The sequence below is a fragment of the Podarcis liolepis genome, assembly GCF_965112155.1.
Source record: "Podarcis liolepis genome assembly, chromosome: 10".
NCBI lineage: Eukaryota > Metazoa > Chordata > Lepidosauria > Squamata > Lacertidae > Podarcis > Podarcis liolepis.
This window is the reverse complement of record NC_139562.1, coordinates 14,079,269-14,101,455: the sequence shown is the minus strand read 5'-3', so window position 1 is coordinate 14,101,455 and position 22,187 is coordinate 14,079,269. Positions and strand designations below refer to the sequence as shown.

Here is a 22,187-nt window from a genome sequence, read left to right as displayed (position 1 = left end):
CAGAACGATGGGGGTGGAGACGCTCCTTCAGGTATACTGGACCGAGGCCGTTTAGGGCTTTAAAGGTCAGCGCCAATACTTTGAATTGTGCTCGGAAACATACTGGGAGCCAATGTAGGTCTTTTAAGACTGGTGTTATGTGGTCTCGGCGGCCGATCCCAGTCACCAGTCTAGCTGCCGCGTTCTGGATTAGTTGTAGTTTCTGGGTCACCTTCAAAGGTAGCCCCACATAGAGGGCATTGCAGTAGTCCAAGCGGGAGATAACCAGAGCATGCACCACTCTGGCGAGACAGTCCGCAGGCAGAGCGGCAACTTTGACCTGAACCCCCCCCCAAAAGGCGGTAGATCACTGTCAGTTTTTAATTCTGTGAGTAGATCGCAGTCTCTTGGGAGTTGCCCAACCCTGCTCTACAAGAGCCAGAATCCCTGTTTCTTTGCTGGACATGGAATCATAGAATTGTTGGGATGGTCATCTCAAGGGTAATCTAGTCCAACCCCCTGCAATGCAAGAACCACGGCTAAAAAATCCCTGACAGATAACCTGCCCAACCTTCTCCAATGAAGGAGAGTGAACCACCTTCTAAGGTAGTCCCTTCCACTTTTGAACAGCTCTTACCACCAGAAAGTTCTTCCTAAGTTTTAGTCCCTTTCAACTCTGCAATTCCATGATTCTATCGAGATGGAATCTCCTTCCTTGTACAGTGGTACCTCAGATTACAGACGCTTCAGGTTACAGACTCCACTAACCCAGAAATTGTACCTCGGGTTAAGAACTTTGCTTCAGGATGAGAACAGAAATCGCGTTGCGGCAGTGGGAGGCCCCATTAGCTAAAGTGGTACCTCAGGTTAAGAACAGTTTCAGGTTAAGAACAGACCTCCGAAACGAATTAAGTTCTTAACCCAAGGTACCACTGTAATTGGAATCGGATATTTCAGTTCCTAGCCTCTGGAGCAGCAGAAAACCAGCTTGCTCCATCTTCAGACTCCTTAGATATTTGGAGATATCTCAGCCCTATCCTCTTCATGCTCAACTGTAATGGGTATGGGGTTGCTCGTGCGTAAGTTGCCACCTCTCCTGGCTATGTTGCCTTGTTAAACCTTTCTGTCTGGACAGCCCTTCAATTCGTGGCTGCCTCAGTCGCTAGCAGAATCCGTCAGTGGGCGTTTCTTAAACCTCTTCCAACATAAAAGTTGTTTGACTCTCAGTCTCCTCCTACTCTCTCTGCGTGGAAGTCTTCTGTGCAGGGAGGGCGTGGGTAGCGGAGGACCCGTGCTCTCCCCGCTGGTGTCCGGTGAAGAGTCCTGGAGCCCTCTCGCCGATTCCCCCATCTGCCCCCCTTTATCCCTGGTGTAACGTTGATTTGCTTCCCCCTCTGCTGAACTGCCTCTCTCCCTGCTTGGCCCTTCTCCAGCATCATTTGAGAGCCTTCCCTCCGCCTCAGGCTCCGATGTCAGTTCCCTGACATCCACATATCCAACTCCTTCAACCGTTCCTCAAAAGGCCCATCTCTCTGTCTTCCATCTGCCTGAATGAAAGGGAGCTGGAGGGTGGGGGGAGGCGGAGGGAGAGATAAGCAGGCCAATAGATGAAGCAGATGGCCCTGCAAGAACAAGCCCTTTAAAAAAGAAGAAGAAGAAAAAGCGAGGTCACACTAAAGTCTTAGCAGTAAGCACTGCCATGCCTTATGGTTCTGTTACTTAACTTGGTCGGAGCTCAGACTCCGGCTACAGACATGTTTTGGCTCACCGTACAGCGTCTGCCTTCGAGAGCTTGTCGTTCCAAGCGATGTGGTAGCATAAAGATTCCTCGCAGCTTAGAGCCAAGTCTGGGAATGACTGTTGCTCTTCCCCCAAACGCTCCATCACTCACCAATGCCCTACTAAGCTCTGAAAACGTATCTGCGGTTAAAAACACAGAACAACGATTGCATGCTTCCTGGAAAAAAATTTTTTTTGCTCAAGGCTGACGGTCATTTGGGGGGAACGCATCCTGATTGTCCGGGACTGGCAGGGCTGCGACGAGTGTGCAGCAAAGGCAGGAAGGGGGCAGAGGCTGATTGAGGGGAAACGGTCAGCGATCTATGGGGTTTTGTGCCACCCGGGAAGCAGGAGCCAGGAATGGACGAAAGGGAAGAGATGGAGCAGTCGGAGACAGGAAGTGCAGGATGCGTCACAAGTGGCGTAAGGACCAGGAGGGGCTTGAAGAAGCAGGAATGGCAGGGTGGATTTGGTTTAAATCAAATTGATTTAAATCACAATTTAAATCACTAGTCAGGAAGCCTTGATTTAAATCTCTCCCCAACTCCCCCCAGAAAGACTAATTCTTGCTGGTATAATCTTAATATTTACAACCAGATGAAGGTTTCATTTTTGGAATATTAAATTTTCAGAGTACTTTTTAAAGTTATATAAAAAATTACTGATTTGGTTATTCAATTACAGATAATTATGAAATTATTGTGAGGTTTAATAAGTTAACTGTTTATATTTGGACAACTTTTCTGCTGTACTTTATCGGAAGGAGAAAAATAATCATTTCCTGAATAACAGTTAAAACAATTTGTTTAACTGAAACAGTAACATTATAGTGTATGTATTCATGTTTGTTCACTGATGTGGTTAAAAGATTATTATTTTATTATTATTCCACAAATTAACACTCTTCTCCCCCTCCCTGCTTCTGACATTTCCTGGGTGGTCCCTTCCTATTGAGACTAGAGGGGCAAAGGGCAGAGGAGATCAGCAGTTGGGTAGATCCACAGCCAGTGACAAGGCAGGACCAACTAATTCTAGTTTTCTTCTTCCTCCTCCTCCTCCAGGCAGAGTTATGCAAAGGCAATATTTAAGCTAAGTAGGAAACATCATACAACCCTCTGCAATGCAGGAATCCCGTCCACAGCCTTCCCTGGGTGGGCTCGAACCACCAGCCTCCTGGTTAACAGCCAGGTAGTGAGTGCTACCCCCTAGACTGGTTGTAAATACAGTGGTACCTTGGGTTACAGACGCTTCAGGTTACAGACTCCGCTAACCCAGAAATGGTACCTCGGGTTAAGAACTTTGCTTCAGGATGAGAACAGAAATCGCACAGTGGCGGCAGTGGGAGGCCCCGTTAGCTAAAGTGGAACCTCAGGTTAAGAACAGACCTCCAGAATGAATTAAGTTCTTAATCCGAGGTACCACTGTAGGCAAATTGAGGCGGGGAGAAAGGCAAGGGGGGGGGCGGGAGTTGTTCTCCATATGCCCTAATACACCAGGCTCCAATGCTTTCTTCTCTTTCCTCTGGCAGTCAGAGGAAAATTGCTTGAATTGTGGCAGCGGCTTCTGGCAGCCAGTACCAAATAAGAAAATGGTTACAGTTCCGGATTAAATGGAAAACCGCAAATTATAAGCCTCCGCAGGTGTTTGTGGTCACCCTCAAGGGGCTGCCCTTCAGGGTACAATGCACTTCAGTTTTGCTGCGCCTGCTCATGTTACCAAATGACTAACATCAGGCGAACGTTTTGTGCGCATGCCATTTATTTTCTTTCTTTCTTTATTAGTGCATGTGGGCTGCTGGGATAGTACTGTGTACACGGGCTACATTCAGCTTAGGTTTTACAGTCATACCTCAGGTTACAGACGCTTCAGGTTGTGCGTTTTCAGGTTGCGCACCATGCCAAACCCGGAAGTACTGGAACGGTTACTTCCGGGTTTTGGCTCATGCGCAGAAGGACTAAATTGCACTTTGCGCATGCACACCAAATAGCAACCCGTGTGTGCGCAGATGCGGCGCTGTGGGTTGCAAATGCTGCGGGTTGCGAATGTGCCTCCCACACGGATCACGTTCGCAACCCGAGCGTCCACTATACTCAAGAGTGGACCCACTGAAATTAACATGTCCTAGTTAGCCATGTGCATTGGTTTCAGTGAATTCTGAGTAAACATTGGTGGAATGCAGCCCACAAAATTTTATGCTGGGCACAGAAATTTGACATACCGAGGATATGTAAACCCCAGGTGGCAGTATCCAGTGCATTTGTCTATTCTGCACAAGGGTTGCATTTGTGCAATGGAACTCCTCGCCCCTGTCCCTGTACGTACCCAGTGCCCTCCCAAAACTGCCCCCAGGGGAACAACTCCCAGAGTAGATTTAAGAGAGAGCACAGGGGCAGAAAAAGTGCATTGAACACCTCCCACTGAAATTAATTGGTCCAAGTTGGTCATGTCCATTATTTTCAATGGGTCTGAAGGCTCATCCATTCTTCCCCTTCTTCTACATTTCTTGGCACAGATCTGGGCTTCCCAGGTCTATGTCTGAGCATTTTTTCTCGTCCTCCACCCCCCGCTTTCCCCATGGAAACCAACTCTTCACCACTGAATCGGAGCATCCTATAGAAAATCTGAATTGCTGTTTGCTCCGATTCAGCAGTAAGGATCGGGTAATACACTAGCGGCCAAAATTGTGGAAACCTTTTGGGAAAAGTGTGTTTCTGATGTTTGATGGCTCATAACACCTGATTGGCTCTCTAAACACTCCTGCTCATTGGCTACATTCAAATGACAGAAAGCTATTGCATATCAACCTAAGCAAGTTGTGCTTCCTTTTTTCTGGTTATTTGGCTATAACTTTGATAGAATGCAGATAACTGAACAAACTTTGCATTACATTCTTCATTAAATTATGTTTCAATTGATATATAATTTTACGGTATTACTAAAAAAAAAAGTGGTGTCATGAGCCATCAAACCTCAGAAAGACACTTTTTCCAAAAGGTTTCCACAATTTTGTCCACTAGTGTAAATAATAATGATGATGATGATAGCACTCAGGCACAGACCTGGAAAATGCCGTCCTGTACTTAGAGAACACAAGGTAAAAGGTAAGTCAATATGCCTAGCACTGACTACCACCCCATGTTTTTAAGGTAAAGGTAAAGGGACCCCTGACCATTAAGTCCAGTCACGGACGACTCTGGGGTTGCGGTGCTCATCTCACTTTACTGGCCGAGGGAGCTGGCATTTGTCTGCAGACAGCTTCCGGGTCATGTGGCCAGCATGACTAAGCCGCTTCTGGCGAACCAGAGCAGCGCACGGAAACGCCGTTTACCTTCCCACCAGAGCGGTACTTATTTATCTACTTGCACTTGATGTGCTTTTGAACTGCTAGGTGGGCAGGAGCAGGGACCGAGCAACGGGAACTCACCCCGTTGCTGGGATTTGAACTGCTGACCTTCTGATCGGCAAGTCCTAGGCTCTGTGGTTTAACCCACAGTGCCACCCGTGTAGTAGCTCTCCACAATTTAAGGCAACAGCTTCTCCCCACCAAATCTAGAAATGCTGGGGATTGAACCTGGAACCCTCTGCATGCAGGGCAAATTCTCTACCGCTGAGCTGCCGCCTTTCCCCAGTCTGCCCCCCGCCCTGCAGATTAGATACAGGCACCGACAAACTAAAATAGCTGTTGCATATGTATGTATTGTCCCATTGCGTTTGCTTTCTGAGCCTCCCAAGTTGCCACCTGCCGAGGCTCCCCACGAAGACCAGGTTCCCCACACAGTGGCTCTGAATGCCAGCACAATCACGCAGCCGCTTTTGTCCTTTCGCAGCCACTGCCGGTTCTGTAAGGACAGCATTTCATGCAGTGCTTTCCCGCCTGCCTACATAGAAGACTTCGGTGCCAATTTTGCATCCTGACAAGTCAGCATTAACATTTCCTCAACGCAGACGTTTTGCATCGAGGAAATGAACCTGCGGTTTCCCACCCTATTGTCTCGTGGTTTTTTTTTGGTGCACGTGTCTTGGTGCAGGATGAATGTTAATTCTGTTTTTCAGCTTGCAGTCCTGCGCTTACTTAGGGCAGCATGCGCCATGTGATTGCAGTGGCATTATCTTGTTTTCCAAAAATCAAAATCCCTGGTAGTAGCAGTAATAATAATAATAATAATTTATTATTTATACCCCACCCATCTGGCTGCGTTTCCCCAGCCACTCTGGGCGGCTCCCAGTCGAGTGTCAAAAGCAAAACAGTAATAAATATTAAAAACTTCCCTAAACAGGGCTGCCTTCAGATGTCTTCTAAAAGTCAGACAGTTGTTTATTTCTTTGACATGGGAGGGCGTTCCACAGGGCGAGTACTACTACCGAGAAGGCCCTCTGCCTGGTTCCCTGTAACCTCACTTCTCGCAATGAGGGAACCGCCAGAAGGCCCTTGGTGCGGGATCTCAGTGTCTGGGGTGAACGATGTGGGTGGAGACGCTTCTTCAGGTATATCGTGGTACCTCGGGTTACAGATGTTTGAGGTCACAGATGCTTGAGGTTACAGACTCCGCTAGCCCAGAAATAGTACCTCGGGTTAAGAACTTTGCTTCAGGATGAGAACAGAAATTGCGGTGCGGCGGCAGTGGGAGGCCCCATTAGCTAAAGTGGTGCTTCAGCTTAAGAACAGTTTCAGGTTAAGAACGGACCTCCAGAACGAATTAAGTTCTTAACCCGAGGTACCACTGTATAAGGACCGAGGCCGTTTAGGGCTTTAAAGGTCAGCACCAACACTGGTTGAAAGGACCAGTGTCAGCACTTAATAATCTTGGCCAATGGACAGGGTCCACATGCCCTGGCAGAATGCGCCAGCGTTGCTGGATGGCTTCCCATGGCGAGTGGCTGTGAACTTCTGTTTTAAATTGCTGTGAGTGAACGCCAAAGAAGAATTTTTGTACAAGCAGACCTGTCTAAATGCCAAATAAACAGGCCGTGTGGGCAAGCCCCCAAACCAAAACGCACTTAGTTTCTTGCGGAGCCATCTTTGAAATCTAGTCTCGGGATAGTTTCAGCTGGACACCATCAATATAGCTTTACATGTATTTTCATGTGCTACTGTTGTTTTCGTCTGCCCAGGCTGCTGATCTAATCATCACCCCGTCTGCAACTTTCAAAGAGAAGCCAGACCCGAAAGGCCTGGTGTTTGGGACTGTCTTCACCGACAACATGCTCTTCATCGAATGGTCACTGGCTTCCGGCTGGGAGAAGCCTCACATCAAACCTCTGGAAAACCTCTCGCTGCACCCCTCCATCTCTGCTCTTCACTACGCCGTAGAAGTGAGTACAGCGACAGTATGAGAAGCAGCGAAACAGTATAATGCCACTTTAAGCCATCCTGGCTTCCCGCAAAGAGTCGTGGGAAGTGTTAGTGTGTTAAGGGGGCTGAGATTTGTTAGGAGACCCCTGCTCCCCTCGCAGAGCTACAGGTCACTGGGAAGCGGCATTGGTCGTTAAACTATTATGGGAATTGTAGCTCTGAAACAGGAGCAGGGGTTGCCTAACAACTCTCAGCACACTTAGAAGCTCATGACGGTTTACATGCAGAACTACTGCTTTACATGTACAGTCATACCTCAGGTTATAGACGCTTTCGGTTGCGCGATTTAGGGTTGTGCACCGCACCGGAAGTACCGGAATGGGTTACTTCTGGGTTTTGGCGCATGCGCAGAAGCGCTAAATTGCGCTTTGCACAGAAGCACCGCACTTGCGGATTGCAAACGTGCCTCCCGCATGGATCACATTCGCAACCCGAGTGTCCATTGTATAATGCAGGTGGGGTTTTTAACACCAAGCTTGCTTCTCTCTTTCTTTCTCTCTCTCCCTCTCTCTCCTTCCCTCCCTCATATCTATCCCCTGCTTTGCTTAACATCCAGATCGATGAACACTTTCGAAAAACTTTTTTTATATTAAAAAAAACCCACACCCTTTGCTCACTATTTTATGATATTCGGTCTAATAAACATTACCCCCCCCCCAACTATGGATTTTGGTTTTGAGTGTGGGTTTATTTTGAAACAGAATATTTCTTCTTGTGCTTTATAAAATGTTTTCACCTATGTTTCAGTGATAAAACGCAAGGTGCCAAAATCTACTCTGTTGTTATTACTGAGGGTAGCTCTAGAATAATCGGATATGGAGGGAAAGGAATGCAGAGAGGGAGAGATGGCAACATTGCTGACCCCATTTTTCCAGCAACATATAGTTAGGAGGAAATGTATGATGACCTATGTCCTCATCCCCATTTCATTGGCTGCCATTTGCGTCAAGACAGGGACATGTCCACAGGATCACATCATTTTGCTAGTTTTCAAAAGCTTTAACGTTAGCCACTGATATTATTATTATTATTATTATTATTATTATTATTATTATTATTATTATTATTGCTACAATTGATTTATTAATCACACAAAGTGATTTACACGTAAAAGAATTAGAAACAGTTAAAAATACAAAACAGATATATTTAAAACAAGACTAAAACCCTAACAAGTGGACACTCATGATAAATACCCATTTATATAGCTGGAAAAAGCCTGTTGGAACAAAAATATCTTCGACTGTTTCAGGAAAGTGTAGATAGGAAATGATGGGAAATGATATATAATGAATTGAAAAAGATGTTTAAAATAACGTTTGTAAAAACAAAACAAAACCCAGAAGCCGTCCTTTGGGGAATTAAAGGACAGAACAACCCAAACTGTATATAAATTTATTCAAGTATGTAACTGCAGTGGCAAGAATGTTACTTGCCCAAAAATGAAAAGAAGAAGTCCCAGCAAAAGAAGAATGGATAGAAAAACTTATGAAATATGCAGAAATGGCAAAACTTACCGGGGGGGGGGGAATCAAGACAACAAACTTTTTTATAAAGGAATGGAAATGGTTTATTGAATATTTACAAATAAACTGTAAATGGATAAGAACACTGGCAGGATTATTGTAATAACCTGCAGTTTTATAAGGGGATATTTTTAAAGTAGATGAATAAATGAGTAAATTAAGTTAATTTGGATATGCAGAAAATATTAAAAATAAGAGAAAGAGGGGGAAGGAAGTCAAGTTTTAAAATGTTGAAATGATTGTAAAATTATTGAAATGTATAAAACTGAAAATCATAAATAAAATGATGATGATGATGAAGTTAGTGTAGATAGTCGGCCTCTGTCATATCTCGACAGGAATTCTCTTATGGGGAGGCACCTGTGCCCTTCTGCAAAACATGTAGTTTAGCTCAAAAACCTTCAACCTTTTGGTCCAAACATACATTTGAGGACCCACTTCTTCAACTTTCCATATATTTATGGTAGCACTTCTACTGTTCTGACTCAATTGAGGTATGACCTTGCTGTGAGTCCCAACCCTCCAGTTGAAGACCAACGATCTCAACGCAGGCTATTGAGAACCGACTCAGTAGGATTTCAGAAACTCATGTTTACTCTGTCAGAAGCCTGGGGGTGTGCCACTAGCACCATTCATTTTATTTGTGACAACTGTTTAAGACCGTAGCAGTTTACTTCTGCCATTTTTAAACATCCATGTAGTACCACAGTGAAAGTTGGGAGGGGGGCCAGGTGGAGAGCAGCTGTTGTGAAATACCAAGCCCCCACCCTCCATTTTTCTTGGTGGGATTGGGAGCTGCCAGTTCTTTGCAGCTGAAAAGACGACTCAGTCATGTCAAGAATAGCCAGCCAGATGAGAACACTGTTCAACCATAAGGCAGTGGAACAAACCCACATTTCTAGGGTTAACTCTTGTCTTCTCTAATTTGGTAGCAATAGCCACCCCTTGCCCCATGTCAGGAGCTCATCCTACTCTCGAGTAGGACCCTGGCAGAGATACATGCCCAACTGGCATGTTCCCTCCCTCCTGGTCTTTCATTTGGGAGCTTCAAAAGCTTTCTTCTGCCCGAACATCACAGCGACCAATGCCAACAGACATCGGCACACTTAGGGATCTGCAGAGTCTTCGCAGCTTTCTTGACAGACCTCAGCAACTCAGCATTTTGGCTAATCTACTTTATTTACATAGAAACACAAAGCACTGCAACATGGCTGCCTCTTTCAGACAAGAAAAAGAACAAAGGACAATAGTCCCACTTCACGGAACCCAGTAACACAAACATCCTGGCTCCATCACTTCCCACTCTGTGGAGTCAAAACATATACCGTCATGTGGTAGACAACAATCCCATGACTGCAATCATGGAGCAGGAATTCTAACAGGCATGCCTTGCCCGTGTTTCCCATCATCCCTGCCCACTGTTCCTGCAGTTGAGCTAAGTTGTTTTTGTTTTTTTTTTAAAAAAAGCAGGCATAAAATAAGTTTTATTCTGGAGATATACTCAAAATGGTGAACGCCTCCAAGACACACGATGCATCTGGTTACATTCCTAGCCGTGCTGCATGTTGGGGTTTTAAGAATGCATGCTGTGAAATAAATAAGCAAACATATTAAGGGAGGTTCAGACCTGTACGTAAATCACTCAGTTATTAAAAAAACGAATGACTTGAAGCTGAATGAATGAACTGACTGCCACGAAAAGTATTGCACTTTAGATTATGACTGCACATTATGATATCACAATAAGCCATGGTTTATCATGATGGGAATGAGATTGCCAAATCATCAGACTTCTACTCGCCTTCTCCCCAGCACGGGTATGATAAATTTAGAAGATTTGATTTCCGTTTTGATTAACGGTGGCTTGCTGTGTTGCCTGAACTCAACCATCTATGGTTAGCTTAACTATGGTTTGTCAGAAACAAACCAACTTCAAGCCATAGTTTGTGAAGCTGGCCAGCTTCAGTTACTCCAAATTAAGACTATATCGACAGTTTGGGTCATGTAATGATGATGATGGTGATGATGATGATGGTGATGATGATGATAATAATAATAATAATAATGAAACAGAAGCAAAAGTTTCCAGTCTCCTCGTGAGCCATACCAGATGAGAAGGGGGAACATGGAAGGCTCGCATAGGCTCATTTGCATCATGATAAACTCTGGTTTATTTGTGATGTTCAAACACAGACACTATGGAAGTATTGTCTGTGATGTCTGGCCCATGCTGATTCATTTGCACACACAACTCATCATTCGATACTGCAAAAGGCAACTGATTGCGTTTGTTAATTAGCCCCTCGTCTTTACAAGCAAAACAAGCTACGCCAGCCGTTCTGCTGGACAATTAAGTAATTTATAGTGGTGTAGCACAGTTGTAGAACTTGAAGCTTCCTGCAGCAAAACGAACTGGTAACTACCAGAAGCCAGGATGGTTAACGGTTAAGGCACCAAATGTCCAACGAGACTGAACATGTTATGCCACCATTGGTGTCAGAGCCTCAGCAAGTGCACATTTCCGCTGCCACAGAGCATGTGGAAAAAATGTGGCCGTAAAGTCCTCTCCCTCTTGGACACGTTTAAAAATGTACATTTGTTCTGGCATTGCTGAACTTCCATGCTTTCCAAAGATTTAGATGGGGAACAGAATTTGGCCCCAAACCCTTTCCCCTGAAAAATGTCTAAGCTCTCAGGAAGACAGTACTAGGCTCTCTCTATTTTTTAAATCCATTTTTGTTTTTAAGTAAACATTTTAACCTCTTGCCTCCCAAAGAAGAACTCTGTGGGGGTTATTTTTTGGGGGGTGGGAGGAATTTTTTAGACTGAGGAGATCTGGGTGCAGTCAGGCAGTTTTCCCCAACCTAGTGCCCTCCAAATGTTTTGTATTAAAGCTCCCGTCACCTCTGATTGTCAGCCATGCAGTTGGGGCTGATGGAAGTTGGAACCCAAAAGTTCTGGAGGTCACCGGGTCGATAATGACTCCCCTGTTTTTATGTGGAGTGAGGAGCCATGGTGGGATCCTGGATGCGTGTCTCGCTCGCCGTAGCGTTATTGGTGTAATAAGCTGTTTCTGAAATCTTCATTGCTAATAACCAATATGCTCTTTTTAATATATACATATTTCCCCCCTATTTTTTATTTTTATTTTATTTTTCCCCCTTTGTTGCACCATGTTTCCTCTAGCCAAGAGGACTGACAGAGGCGAAACTGCTCCAAATGCTATGGCTCAATGAATATACAGTGGGTATAACACAACATGACAATGATGCTTTTGGCATTCCTCCCCCCCCCATCTCACCCCACCCACGTCTCTCTGCATTTCTTGTGATCCGTGACCCCCCCGCCCATGATAATCCTGGCTCTGCAGGCTACGTGGTCTAGCTCGTGTGTTGCAGACGCACAGCAGATGTCAGATTATTACTGTTTGTTTGTGTGTGTGAATGAATGTATGGATGCCGCCATCAAGACTGAGCCTAAACTAGCCTTTCCAATATTGTCTTCATTTAGAAAACAGATGTACCGCTTAAGGAGGTATTGGGGGGGGGGCAGGAGGCAAAAACGCTTAAACATTTAAAATCAAAATCCAGTAAACTCTTTATCCCTGCATCTGGCTTCCATGAAGCCTGAGTGCAGCCTATACAGTGGTCCCTTGGTTTGCAACCGTTTTGGATTACAACCACGTCAAACCCTGAAGTGTGTGTCCATTTTTTTGGATCACAACCCATTTTTTTTATTATTACAACCCCCCCTTTTTTTGGGAGGCCCCATTGGCGAAAGCACGCTTTGGGTTACAACCTGCTTTGGTTTACAACCGGACCTCCAGAACGGATTACGGTTGTAAACCAAGGTATCACTGTAATGGTGCTCTTTTAGATAGGAGAAGCCATTTTAGGGGTGTATTTTAGCGGTGACCTTTATTCAAACCAGTGCAATACAATCAGATAATAGAAATAAAGATCAGAATACAATCAAAATGCAGGAAAAAACCCATCATGTATTATAGGAAAGTCAGCAATTGAACAGGATAAGCCACACAACCATCCACTTAGACCTTGGTGAACAACTGATTTTTTAGCAGGTGTTTGGCGCATCTGACAGGTCCAACTAGTCTGCTTTTCATATGCGATGAGTAAAGTCCTATTCAGGCATAAGCTCATGAGCCCAAAGTGGGGATGGGGCATGGACACAAACCCCACCCCCAACAGTGCTGGTGCCCCATAAGAAGACCCCTGCTGTGTGAGGCCAAAGGTCTAGCGTCAAACCTGCAGGCAGGATCTGAGATCTCCTCTCCTGTGGCTTCCAGCAGCTGAAATTCAGAATCATTTATGCCTGGAACCATGGAGACAGGAGAGCATAGCCGGCATGGCTAGTAGCCTCCATGAATTTGTCCGATCCTTTTTTAAAGCCGTCCAAGTTGGTGGCCGTCGTTGCACCTCGTGGGAGTAAATTCCATGCATTTTAACTGTCGGCTGCATGAAGAACCACTTCGTTTTGTCTGTCCTTCATTGGGTAGCCACAGCCTCTAGTATTATGCAAGAGGGATTGAAGGGGGGGGGGAGGTTTAAAACCTTAAAAGTAAAAAAGGCAAAGGACCGCTGGATGGTTAAGTCCAGTCAAAGGCGACTATGGGGTTGTGGCACTCATCTCACTTTCAGGCCGAGGGAGCCGGCGTTTGTCCACAGACAGCTTTCCAGGTCCTGTGACCAGCATGTCTAAACTGCTGCTGGCGCACGGAGGACCGGGACGAGTGCCAGAGCTCACGGAAACACTGTTTACCTTCCCGCCGCAGTGGTACCTATTTATGTACTTGCACTGGCATACTTTCGAACTCTTAGGTTGGCAGGAGCTGGGACAGAGCAACGACACTGTGGTTTAAACCACTGAGCCTCTTGGGCCTGCTGATCAGAAGGTGGGCGGTTCGAATCCCCACAATGGGGTGAGCTCCCATTGAGCTGCAACCCCATAGTCACCTTTGAGTGGACTTAACCGTCCAGCGGTTCTTTACCTTTTATCTAAAACCTTGTCTCTATCTACTTTCTTCACAACATACTTTTTTGCACCAATATCATACCCCACGGACTCACTTTTACCCCTAACTAAAAATTAAGGGGAAGGGGATAGGAGACTGGAAATTGAAAGTGAAGGTCTGAAGGCAGTTTCTGTGCATTGTAAATCCTGTTTCGGACCCTCGCTTAGAACATGGGGCTGGCATGCCCAGGGATGGTGAGGTGGGACTTCCATTTTTTGCCCATATCCCCTCCCCACTTTTAGCCCACAGACTTAGGAAAGAATGCCTGAATAGGATCTGAGTGGGGGAACATGCGTGCCCTGTGTAAAATTAAAGTAATAACTCTGAGCTTTTCTGGCCGGTTGCCTAGGCAACTATGCAAGTAGCTGTTTATAAGCTAGCATCGTAACAGGCTTTGGCCTAACGTAACACTTTAAAGACTATCACCTCCCCATTGGGCTGTTTGAGAGATACACCAGGGGTACCTCCTTAATGGTATTTTTATTTTAAAAGTGTTTCTAGCCTACTAAAAACAAAGTGAATAAACAGTACAAAAGAGCGGCATTAGAATATGAAAAACCTGGAAGAATAAGCTTGTCTTCACTGGGAACCTAAAAGCTAACAGTAGAGTTGTTCACACATTACAGATGTATCTGTGTACACAAATGGTTCAGATGTACACAGTTCAGTGGCTGTGCAGCCAGTGTACCTGTGTAAACAATAGCTGAGCTGTGCAAACAGGGTACACACAAACACTACACTCGAGATGTGGGGGGGGGGCAGTTTGTCCCTAGGTCCAGTGTAATGTGAGAACAGCCCCACCAAAGCAGCAGGATGGGTGTTCCCAGAGAGATGATTCTGTCAGCATCGCCCTAGAGCCAGTGCGCCAACTGGACTTATGCACCTCAACCCCGACTGGGCTAGGCGAGCTGGGTAGCACCGCCAGAGACCTCCTTTCTCACAGGAGCAGGTCACAGTCCTGTGGACTCACAGCTTGGAGCTGAGAGCACCGGATTCACTGTCTCAATACTACAGTCGTTGCGCAGCAGAGTTTTGCAGAGTCTTGCAGAGTATAAACCACTCGGAGAGCAGCTCTGTAGAATATCTTCCTTTTATTCTATAACTACAACTATGATACAAAGCTATATACAGAGCTGAACATTCTAAGCATAAATCAATGCTACACTGAGAGTCTGCAGCTGCTCTTGGCAGCAATCTTATCTCTAGGATCTGTAACACTCTCACTCTCTCCGATACACTGACTGACTGACTCTCTCTCACACACACAGATATGTTGCTGGGCAGAATAAGTAGATAGGCAGGACACGCCTCCTCTTCTCTGGAGAGTCAGCAGAGACCATCAGGAGATGATCAGGAGATTCTTGGGTATGGGAGGGGTGAAATCTCATCAGATTCCACAACTGGGGTTAGTGCTGGCCCGAGACATATTGCTACCTAAGACACAGCACTAAATGGCACCCCCACAAGAAAACCCCCCCACAAATAAATGAAGGTACATAATACTCGAAGCCTGTCAAGTTATTTTGACATCGGTGAGGCAGAAAATCCCACAGGTGACTCTGCGCTTCCCAGACAGTAGAAACATGGTACCTCGGTTTAAGAATGATTCGGTTTACGAATTCCGCAAAACCGGAAATAGTGTCCTGGTTTGCGAACTTTACCTCAGTCTAAGAATGGAAGCCGAACAGCGGGAGGGCACCGGCGGCGGGAGGCCTCATTAGGGAAAGCGCGGCTCGGTTTAAGAACGGTTTCGGTTTAAGAACGGACTTCCGGAACGGATTAAGTTCGTAAACTGAGGTACCACTGTATATTGAATAGCAAGTTGCTCCTCTTTAATGATACCCAAATCAGCTGCTTGGGGCAGCCCTTCACTCTTCCCAATAACAGGGCTGGCCTGATCCGGGTGTCATAGCTAAGAAGGCCACTTCCTTAGTTTCCACAGGAGCAGGGTCTTCACAAACTGGTTTGTCTGATAACAAAACTACAGCTTTCCTTGGGGATTTCTGTTTGTTATCCCCCCCCCAAAAAAAGATGGAATGGGTGGCTTGCAGATAGGCAGGGCGCTTGCAGATTTCCAAAACAAAGGAAATGTGGCGTTTCAAAAGAGAACCTGCACTCGCGGACCCTCTCAGGTGTTAAGATCAGGGACGGCCCTCTCTAACCTCTGACACCTCAGAGAGGGAGAGAGAGAGAGAGGATGCACCTTATTATTTTGATGCTAACCCATTTTAACTTATTTTTTAATATTGTATTTTTTAAATTGTTGTAACCCCTCCTTTAAAAAAAAAATGGTAAGAATTTTCACAAGTCGTAATCCACCCCAGGACTTTTGTGGTTAAGAAATCTACTAATGATGATAATTTAGGAATAATTACTCTGGTTGAAATAGATGCATAGAATTGTTGACTCAGAAGGGACCCCACGGGTCATCTAGTCCAACCCCTGCAAGGCCTCCACCCATATGAACTGAAGGCAACATGAGAACAGCTCCTCATCTGTGGAATGTTTTTCCCAGGGAGACTCACCTGATGTCTTCCTTACTTTGTGTGCCAGGCAAAAATATTCCTCTTCTCCCAAGCCTTTGACTCATTAAACAATCTATGCCCTTTAAAAAATATAATTGGGAGGGGGGGTTACTGTTTTTGTTCATTACTACATTATGTATTTTTGTGTTTGTGTACTGTAAACCACCTTGTAATCCCCAGATGAAGAAGGGCTGTATAGAAATTAATAATAATAATATTAATAATAATAATAATAATAGTAAAGGAATCCCTGGCAGATGGTCAACTTACCTCTTTAAAAAACCCCAATGAAGGTAGAGTCCACCACCTCTTGTGGGAGTCTGTTCCACTGTCAAACAGTTCTTACAGTCAGAAGGTTCTTCCTGAAGTTTAGTCGGCATCTCCTTCCTTGTAACTTGAAAACCATTGGTTTGGGTCCTACACTCTGGAGCAACAGGAAAAAAGCTTGCTCCATCTTCCATGTGACGGTCCTTCAGCTATATCTCCTCTCAGTCTTCCTCTTCTAGAGAAAAACAGAACAAAACCAGAAACACAATACATTTTACCATAGTTGTGGAAAGCTGTGCTCAGCTGACTGTGTGGCTTGCTCAGTCAGCTGGCCAATAACTATTATTATTATTATTATTATTATTATTATGTGCTACTTGTTGATGGACAACCTCAAGGGCCCATGCTGGTCTTCCATTTTCTAGTTCTTTATCTTTAAACTGGAGGTGGACCAGGCAGCCCTTCAATAGAAGGTGCCTTCAAATGGAAGTCCTAGCCCCTGGAGCAGGAGAAAATGAGTTTGCTCCATCCCCCATGTGACAGCCCTTTAGACCTCTGAAGATGGTTATCATATTTCCTCTCAGTCTCCTCTTTTCCAGGCTAAACATACCCAACTCAACTGTTCCTCATAAAGCTTGGTTTCCAAAGCCTTAATCATCTTGGTTGTCCTCATCTGCACACATTGCAGCTTGTCAGCATCCTTCTTAAATTGTGGTGGCCAGAACTGGACACGGTACTACAGGTGTGTTCTGATCAAGGCAGAATAGAGTGGTTCTATTACTTCCCTTGACCTGGACACTATACTTCCATTGATGCAGCTTAGAATAGCATTAGCTGGGTTTTTTTTGCTGCTGCGTTGCACTGTGGACTCATGTTAAGCATGTTAAGACCCCTAGATCCTTTTCACATGTACAACTCATAATCTACAGAAAGGTTCAGGCTGTTCCAATCTGAAATGAGATTTGTTTGTGGGACTTCTATGACCTAGCCAGGACACTTCACCAGCTCCCATGCCCAGCTCTGATTTTTGTTGCGGTGGAAAAATCCCTCTCTCTGCTGTTTTCAGTTTAGTCATCCTGTCCGGAACTCCCCACTGGTTTTCCCCCTTAGCTACTGAAAAGGCTGACTTGGGCACTGCGGGATTTTCGAGATGTTTCCCGTCCTTCCAGGAACAGACAAGAAAAGGCATTGGCAAGGCCTTTTTGTCCTTGTGCAATGATTTCATTCTTGGTTTGCCTCCAGACCCTGCGAAATATTTTAGCAAAAGCTAATAATAATAATAATAATAATAATAATAATAATAATAATAATAATAATAATAGGCAGTATGGGGCATCTTCCGTAACAGTTCATCTAGGGTAAAATAAAATAAAATAGTTGTTCTGCTCTGTGGGTCTGTGTAAGAATCTAGGCAGTCAGTGTTTCAGACCAGGGACACCAATACAATTCTAGTACAAGCTGCTCTCCACTTGAAAGTTTAGCTTATCTCCCTGTAGATTGGGCGCGGCTTTGAGATGTGCCAGCTTTCGTTTCTTACCAAATAAAATATGTTTTTCGCTGTCGTGATTGCTAGGATAGATATGAAACTGGTGCTTTTGAAAAAGGTGAAGATACGTTGGTGTTTTGAAGCTGCAATATGAAAAGGATTACGAGAACGTGCTACTCCAATAAGCAAAAGCCGCACTTCTAAACATATAATATATTAAGTGTTAAGTCCCTGTAACACAGTGGGACTTACTTCTCAGTAAACGCACCTCGGATCGCTCTGAAAACCTGCCATTCGCTGCTAAAAATGACAGTGTATATTTGCTGTTTTATTCCCATAATCACAAACATACAAGAACCAAACTAGAATTATTATTATTATATATATATATATATATATATATATATATATATATATATATATATGCAGGTTTTGGTGTCCTCGGGTGTCTTCCCGTGTAAAAGTTGGGGTGTCTAGGCGACGTTTCGACGAGGTCTCACTCGTCATCTTCAGGCTGGTGCTTTCGGCTTCTTGTTACTGGAACAGAGCAAGAAGCCGAAAGCACCAGCCTGAAGATGACGAGTGAGACCTCGTCGAAACGTCGCCTAGACACCCCAACTTTTACACGGGAAGACACCCGAGGACACCAAAACCTGCATTCCTGTACCCGTGAAAATCTACGAAAGCATATATATATATATATATATATATGCCACCCTATACCCACAGATCTCAGGGAGGTTCACAGGATAAAATCACAATATTTAGTTTGGTCATAACATAAATGTGTGTACAAACTGCAAGTCCCTCTCCTGCCCTTGCATCCTCCCATTTTCTTTCCTGGCTTACTTTTTCCATGGCAAAACTGCTTGCACAATCCATAGTTTGAAATCCTGATTTCATTGTGGGATGGCATGAGGCAGGGAAACCTTTTCAACAGCGGGTTAGGGGCACACATTCCCTTGAGGGTAATATTCCAGAGAGGTTGCAGGAGCAAATGTAGGGGTGGACAAAGGCAAAACTGAGGGGGGCAATGGATTCGAATTTTACCTTTGACTACATTCCAGCTTCGCAAAAACCAGAGGTTCTTACACATTCCTTCCTCTCTCCTTCCAGCCAAGTAGGAGGTACTGTCACAATTCAGCTAGGCAAATTCCAGCAAGGCAAAAGCACTTGAGGAGGGTGCGGGACAAGGCTTAAAAAAACAACTTCGCCCCGCTGTTTAAAAATCGGCAGGCACTGATTGAAAATTGGCAGGTTAACCATGTGAACTGATCAACCAGCTGAAGCTCACAGCCCTAGAGGGAACAAAATATCATTCAGGGTGCCAGTACTGGAAAGTCCCGCCCCCCCCAAAAAAGTCGGGTACATTTTTGCAGCCCTTTAATAATGCGTTAGATAGTTCTTTTCTAATGTGAGAGGTGGGTATAGGAGGCAGCAAACCTCATGTGTGGAATGATGCAGAAGTTGCTCAGTTTTTATTTAATGTTAACATTCTGAACATGTAAAGCTATCAATGATTTCATTTGGAATGCACATGTGTTGATTATTACAGTATTTTATTTTACCTGTGTGTGTGCATGTTCATGTGTGTGTGATATTAATCGCTGTCTGCCGTTTCGTCTCAATTTCTCCGATTCCTCCCTTCTTGGTTCCTTTAGCTGTTCGAAGGCATGAAGGCATACCGAGGGGTGGATGGCAAAATCCGCTTGTTCCGTCCGGGACTCAACATGGACAGGATGCTGCGGTCAGCTCTGCGGGCGACTTTGCCAGTGCGTAATGCAAGCATTTACTTTTCTTCCCCCTGCTCTTTCCCCCGCTGTGAATTTGGACAGTGTTTTCATCCCGACTGGTAAATCCTTTCCAAGATTGAAAGCAGCGTTTCTGCCAAGGAGATTCCTCAGAGATAGAATCAGTGAGAGAGGACGCAAGATCTTGTGTTACACAGAGCTGTTTATCTGTATTCACAAAATGTCGAATGAGCTCCTACGCGACCATTATAAGGTCATATAATGGTAGAGGTAGAAGGGACTATCAGAATCACCTTGTTCAGGGGTGCCCAAACTGTTTTCAAAGATGGCCAGATTTGATAACAACAACAACAATTTATTATTTATACCCCGCCCATCTGGCTGGGCTTCCCCAGCCACTCTGGGCGGCTTCCAACAGAACACCCAAATACAATAACCTGTTAAACATTAAAAGCTTCCCTAAACAGGGCTGCCTTCAGATGTCTTCTAAAAGTCTGGTAGTTGTTTTTCTCTTTGACATCTGGTGGGAGGGCGTTCCACAGGGCAGGTGCCACTACCGAGAAGGCCCTCTGCCTAGTTCCCTGTAACTTGGCTTCTCGCAGTGAGGGAACTGCCAGAAGGCCTTCAGAGTTGGGCCTCAGTGTCCGGGTAGAATGATGGGGATGGAGATGCTCCTTCAGGTATACTGGACCCAGGCCATTTAGGGCTTTAAAGGTCAGCACCAACACTTTGAATTGTGCTCGGAAATGTACTGGGAGCCAGTGTAGGTCTTCAAGATCGGTGTTATATGCTTTCGGCGGAAAGGTAGCCCCACGTAGAGCGCATTGCAGTAGTCCAAGCGGGAGATAACTAGAGCATGCACCACTCTGCCGAGACTGTCCGCGGGCAGGTAGGGTCTCAGCCTGCGTACCAGATGGAGCTGATAAACAGCTGCCCTGGACAAAGAATTGACCTGTGCCTCCATGGACAGCTGTGAGTCCAAAATGACTCCCAGGCTGTGCACCTGGTCCTTCAGGGGCACAGTTACCCCATTCAGGATCAGGGAGTCCTCCACACCTGCCCGCCTCCCATCCCCCAAAAACAGTACTTCTGTCTTGTCAGGATTCAACCTCAATCTGTTAGCCGCCATCCATCCTCCAACCGCCTCAGATGAAATGAACATGTGTGAAGGCCGACCCAAGTTGTCAAGCTTTTGGGGCCTGATTAAACCAGCCGGGGGGCTGAATTAGGCCCCCCAAACGGACTTTGGACATGCCTGAACTAGTCCAACCCCATTTGATTCAGGAATCTTTTGCCCAGTGCGTAGCTCAAACCCACAAACCTGAGATTAAGAGTCTGAGGCTCTAGAATAGCAACACTTCAGGACCACTTGTCCTGTTAGCTAGGGATGATGGGAGTCGTAGTCCCAAAACAGCTGGAGGGCCGAGTTTGGGGATGCCTGCTTTAATACATCTCTTGGTTGTGAAGGGGGGAATCCGTAATAAAGGAGAAATGTGAGACTCAAAGAACCTTCCCTGTACCCCCCCCCCAAAAAACCCCTGCAGGCATTTAAAATGTCCAGCCCAAACTCGTGCTTTAGAGATGTGTTGCACAATTGCTATGAAATCAATTAAACTGTTTTGTTTGTTGGGTGTTTAGAATCATATGACCTCTCCTGGCGTCTCATTCACTAGCGGTAGTTGGAACGTCACGGCCTCTGGTTTAATAGGCTAATTAAACGTCGCGGCTGAAGTGTGCTCCCAACCATGTTAAGGTTATTCTAAATGTTGCCTTCTTCTGCTTTTGCTTTCAGGGATTTGACAAAGAAGAGCTTTTGGAGTGCATCCGGAAACTCGTGGAAGTCGAAAAGGAGTGGGTGCCGTACTCGACCGCCGCTAGCTTGTACATTCGCCCTACTTTAATTGGGACAGAGGTGTGTGGGAAAACTAACCTTGTTCTTTGTTTTTATTCATTTTTGCACCGGGCAGGATGCTAACTGAGGCCTGGTCTGAACATGGCAGCAGAATCCAGAGGCGGCAGAATGAGTTGTACCACATTAAAACTGCAGGGTCGGGGAGCCAGTTTTCAGAATTCCCCCTCCTGTGAAAATAAATCTGTGCATTTTTTTTAGAAAAGGGGGGGAAGAGCACATCAAAAAGAAATATTGAATCCAGCCTATTTCTTTCTGTGTCATTAAAAAAAGGAAAACCCTGCAAAGTTTCATCTATTCCTATTCCCACCTGCATTCTGAGACAGTCTATTCTGTCACCTCCAGAATTCTGCCTCCTCGTCGCTGTTGCATTCGTAGCCCAGTCCTCACTTGATGCACTTAGAAGCAGGCGTTGTGTGTTCGAATGGAAGTTAACAGCTCTGAGCTCACATGCACAGATCCTTTGTATGGCCTAAAGAGCATCCGACATGCGCTGGTGTTTTCTGTTGTCCTGGGAAGGCATAATGTCTGTGCATTGTTTGAGCATAGAGGATTTCTGTGCAAGAGCAAGGTTCTGCTT

At 45.3% G+C, this 22,187-nt stretch overlaps 1 protein-coding gene across 2 annotated transcripts in view; it reads left to right on the top strand.

Moving 5' to 3' along the window:
- Window positions 1-22,187, top strand: part of BCAT1 (branched chain amino acid transaminase 1) — a 67,186-nt gene that overhangs the window by 21,966 nt on the left and 23,033 nt on the right. Inside the window, exons 3-6 of one of the 2 annotated variants that reach the window (XM_083461483.1) lie at window positions 6,871-7,071; window positions 11,824-11,880; window positions 19,609-19,719; window positions 21,491-21,610. In XM_083461483.1, coding sequence (XP_083317609.1) covers window positions 6,871-7,071; window positions 11,824-11,880; window positions 19,609-19,719; window positions 21,491-21,610 — 489 coding nt within the window. The remainder of the gene's footprint in view (window positions 1-6,870; window positions 7,072-11,823; window positions 11,881-19,608; window positions 19,720-21,490; window positions 21,611-22,187) is intronic. The other variant, XM_083461484.1, reaches the window with a different exon arrangement.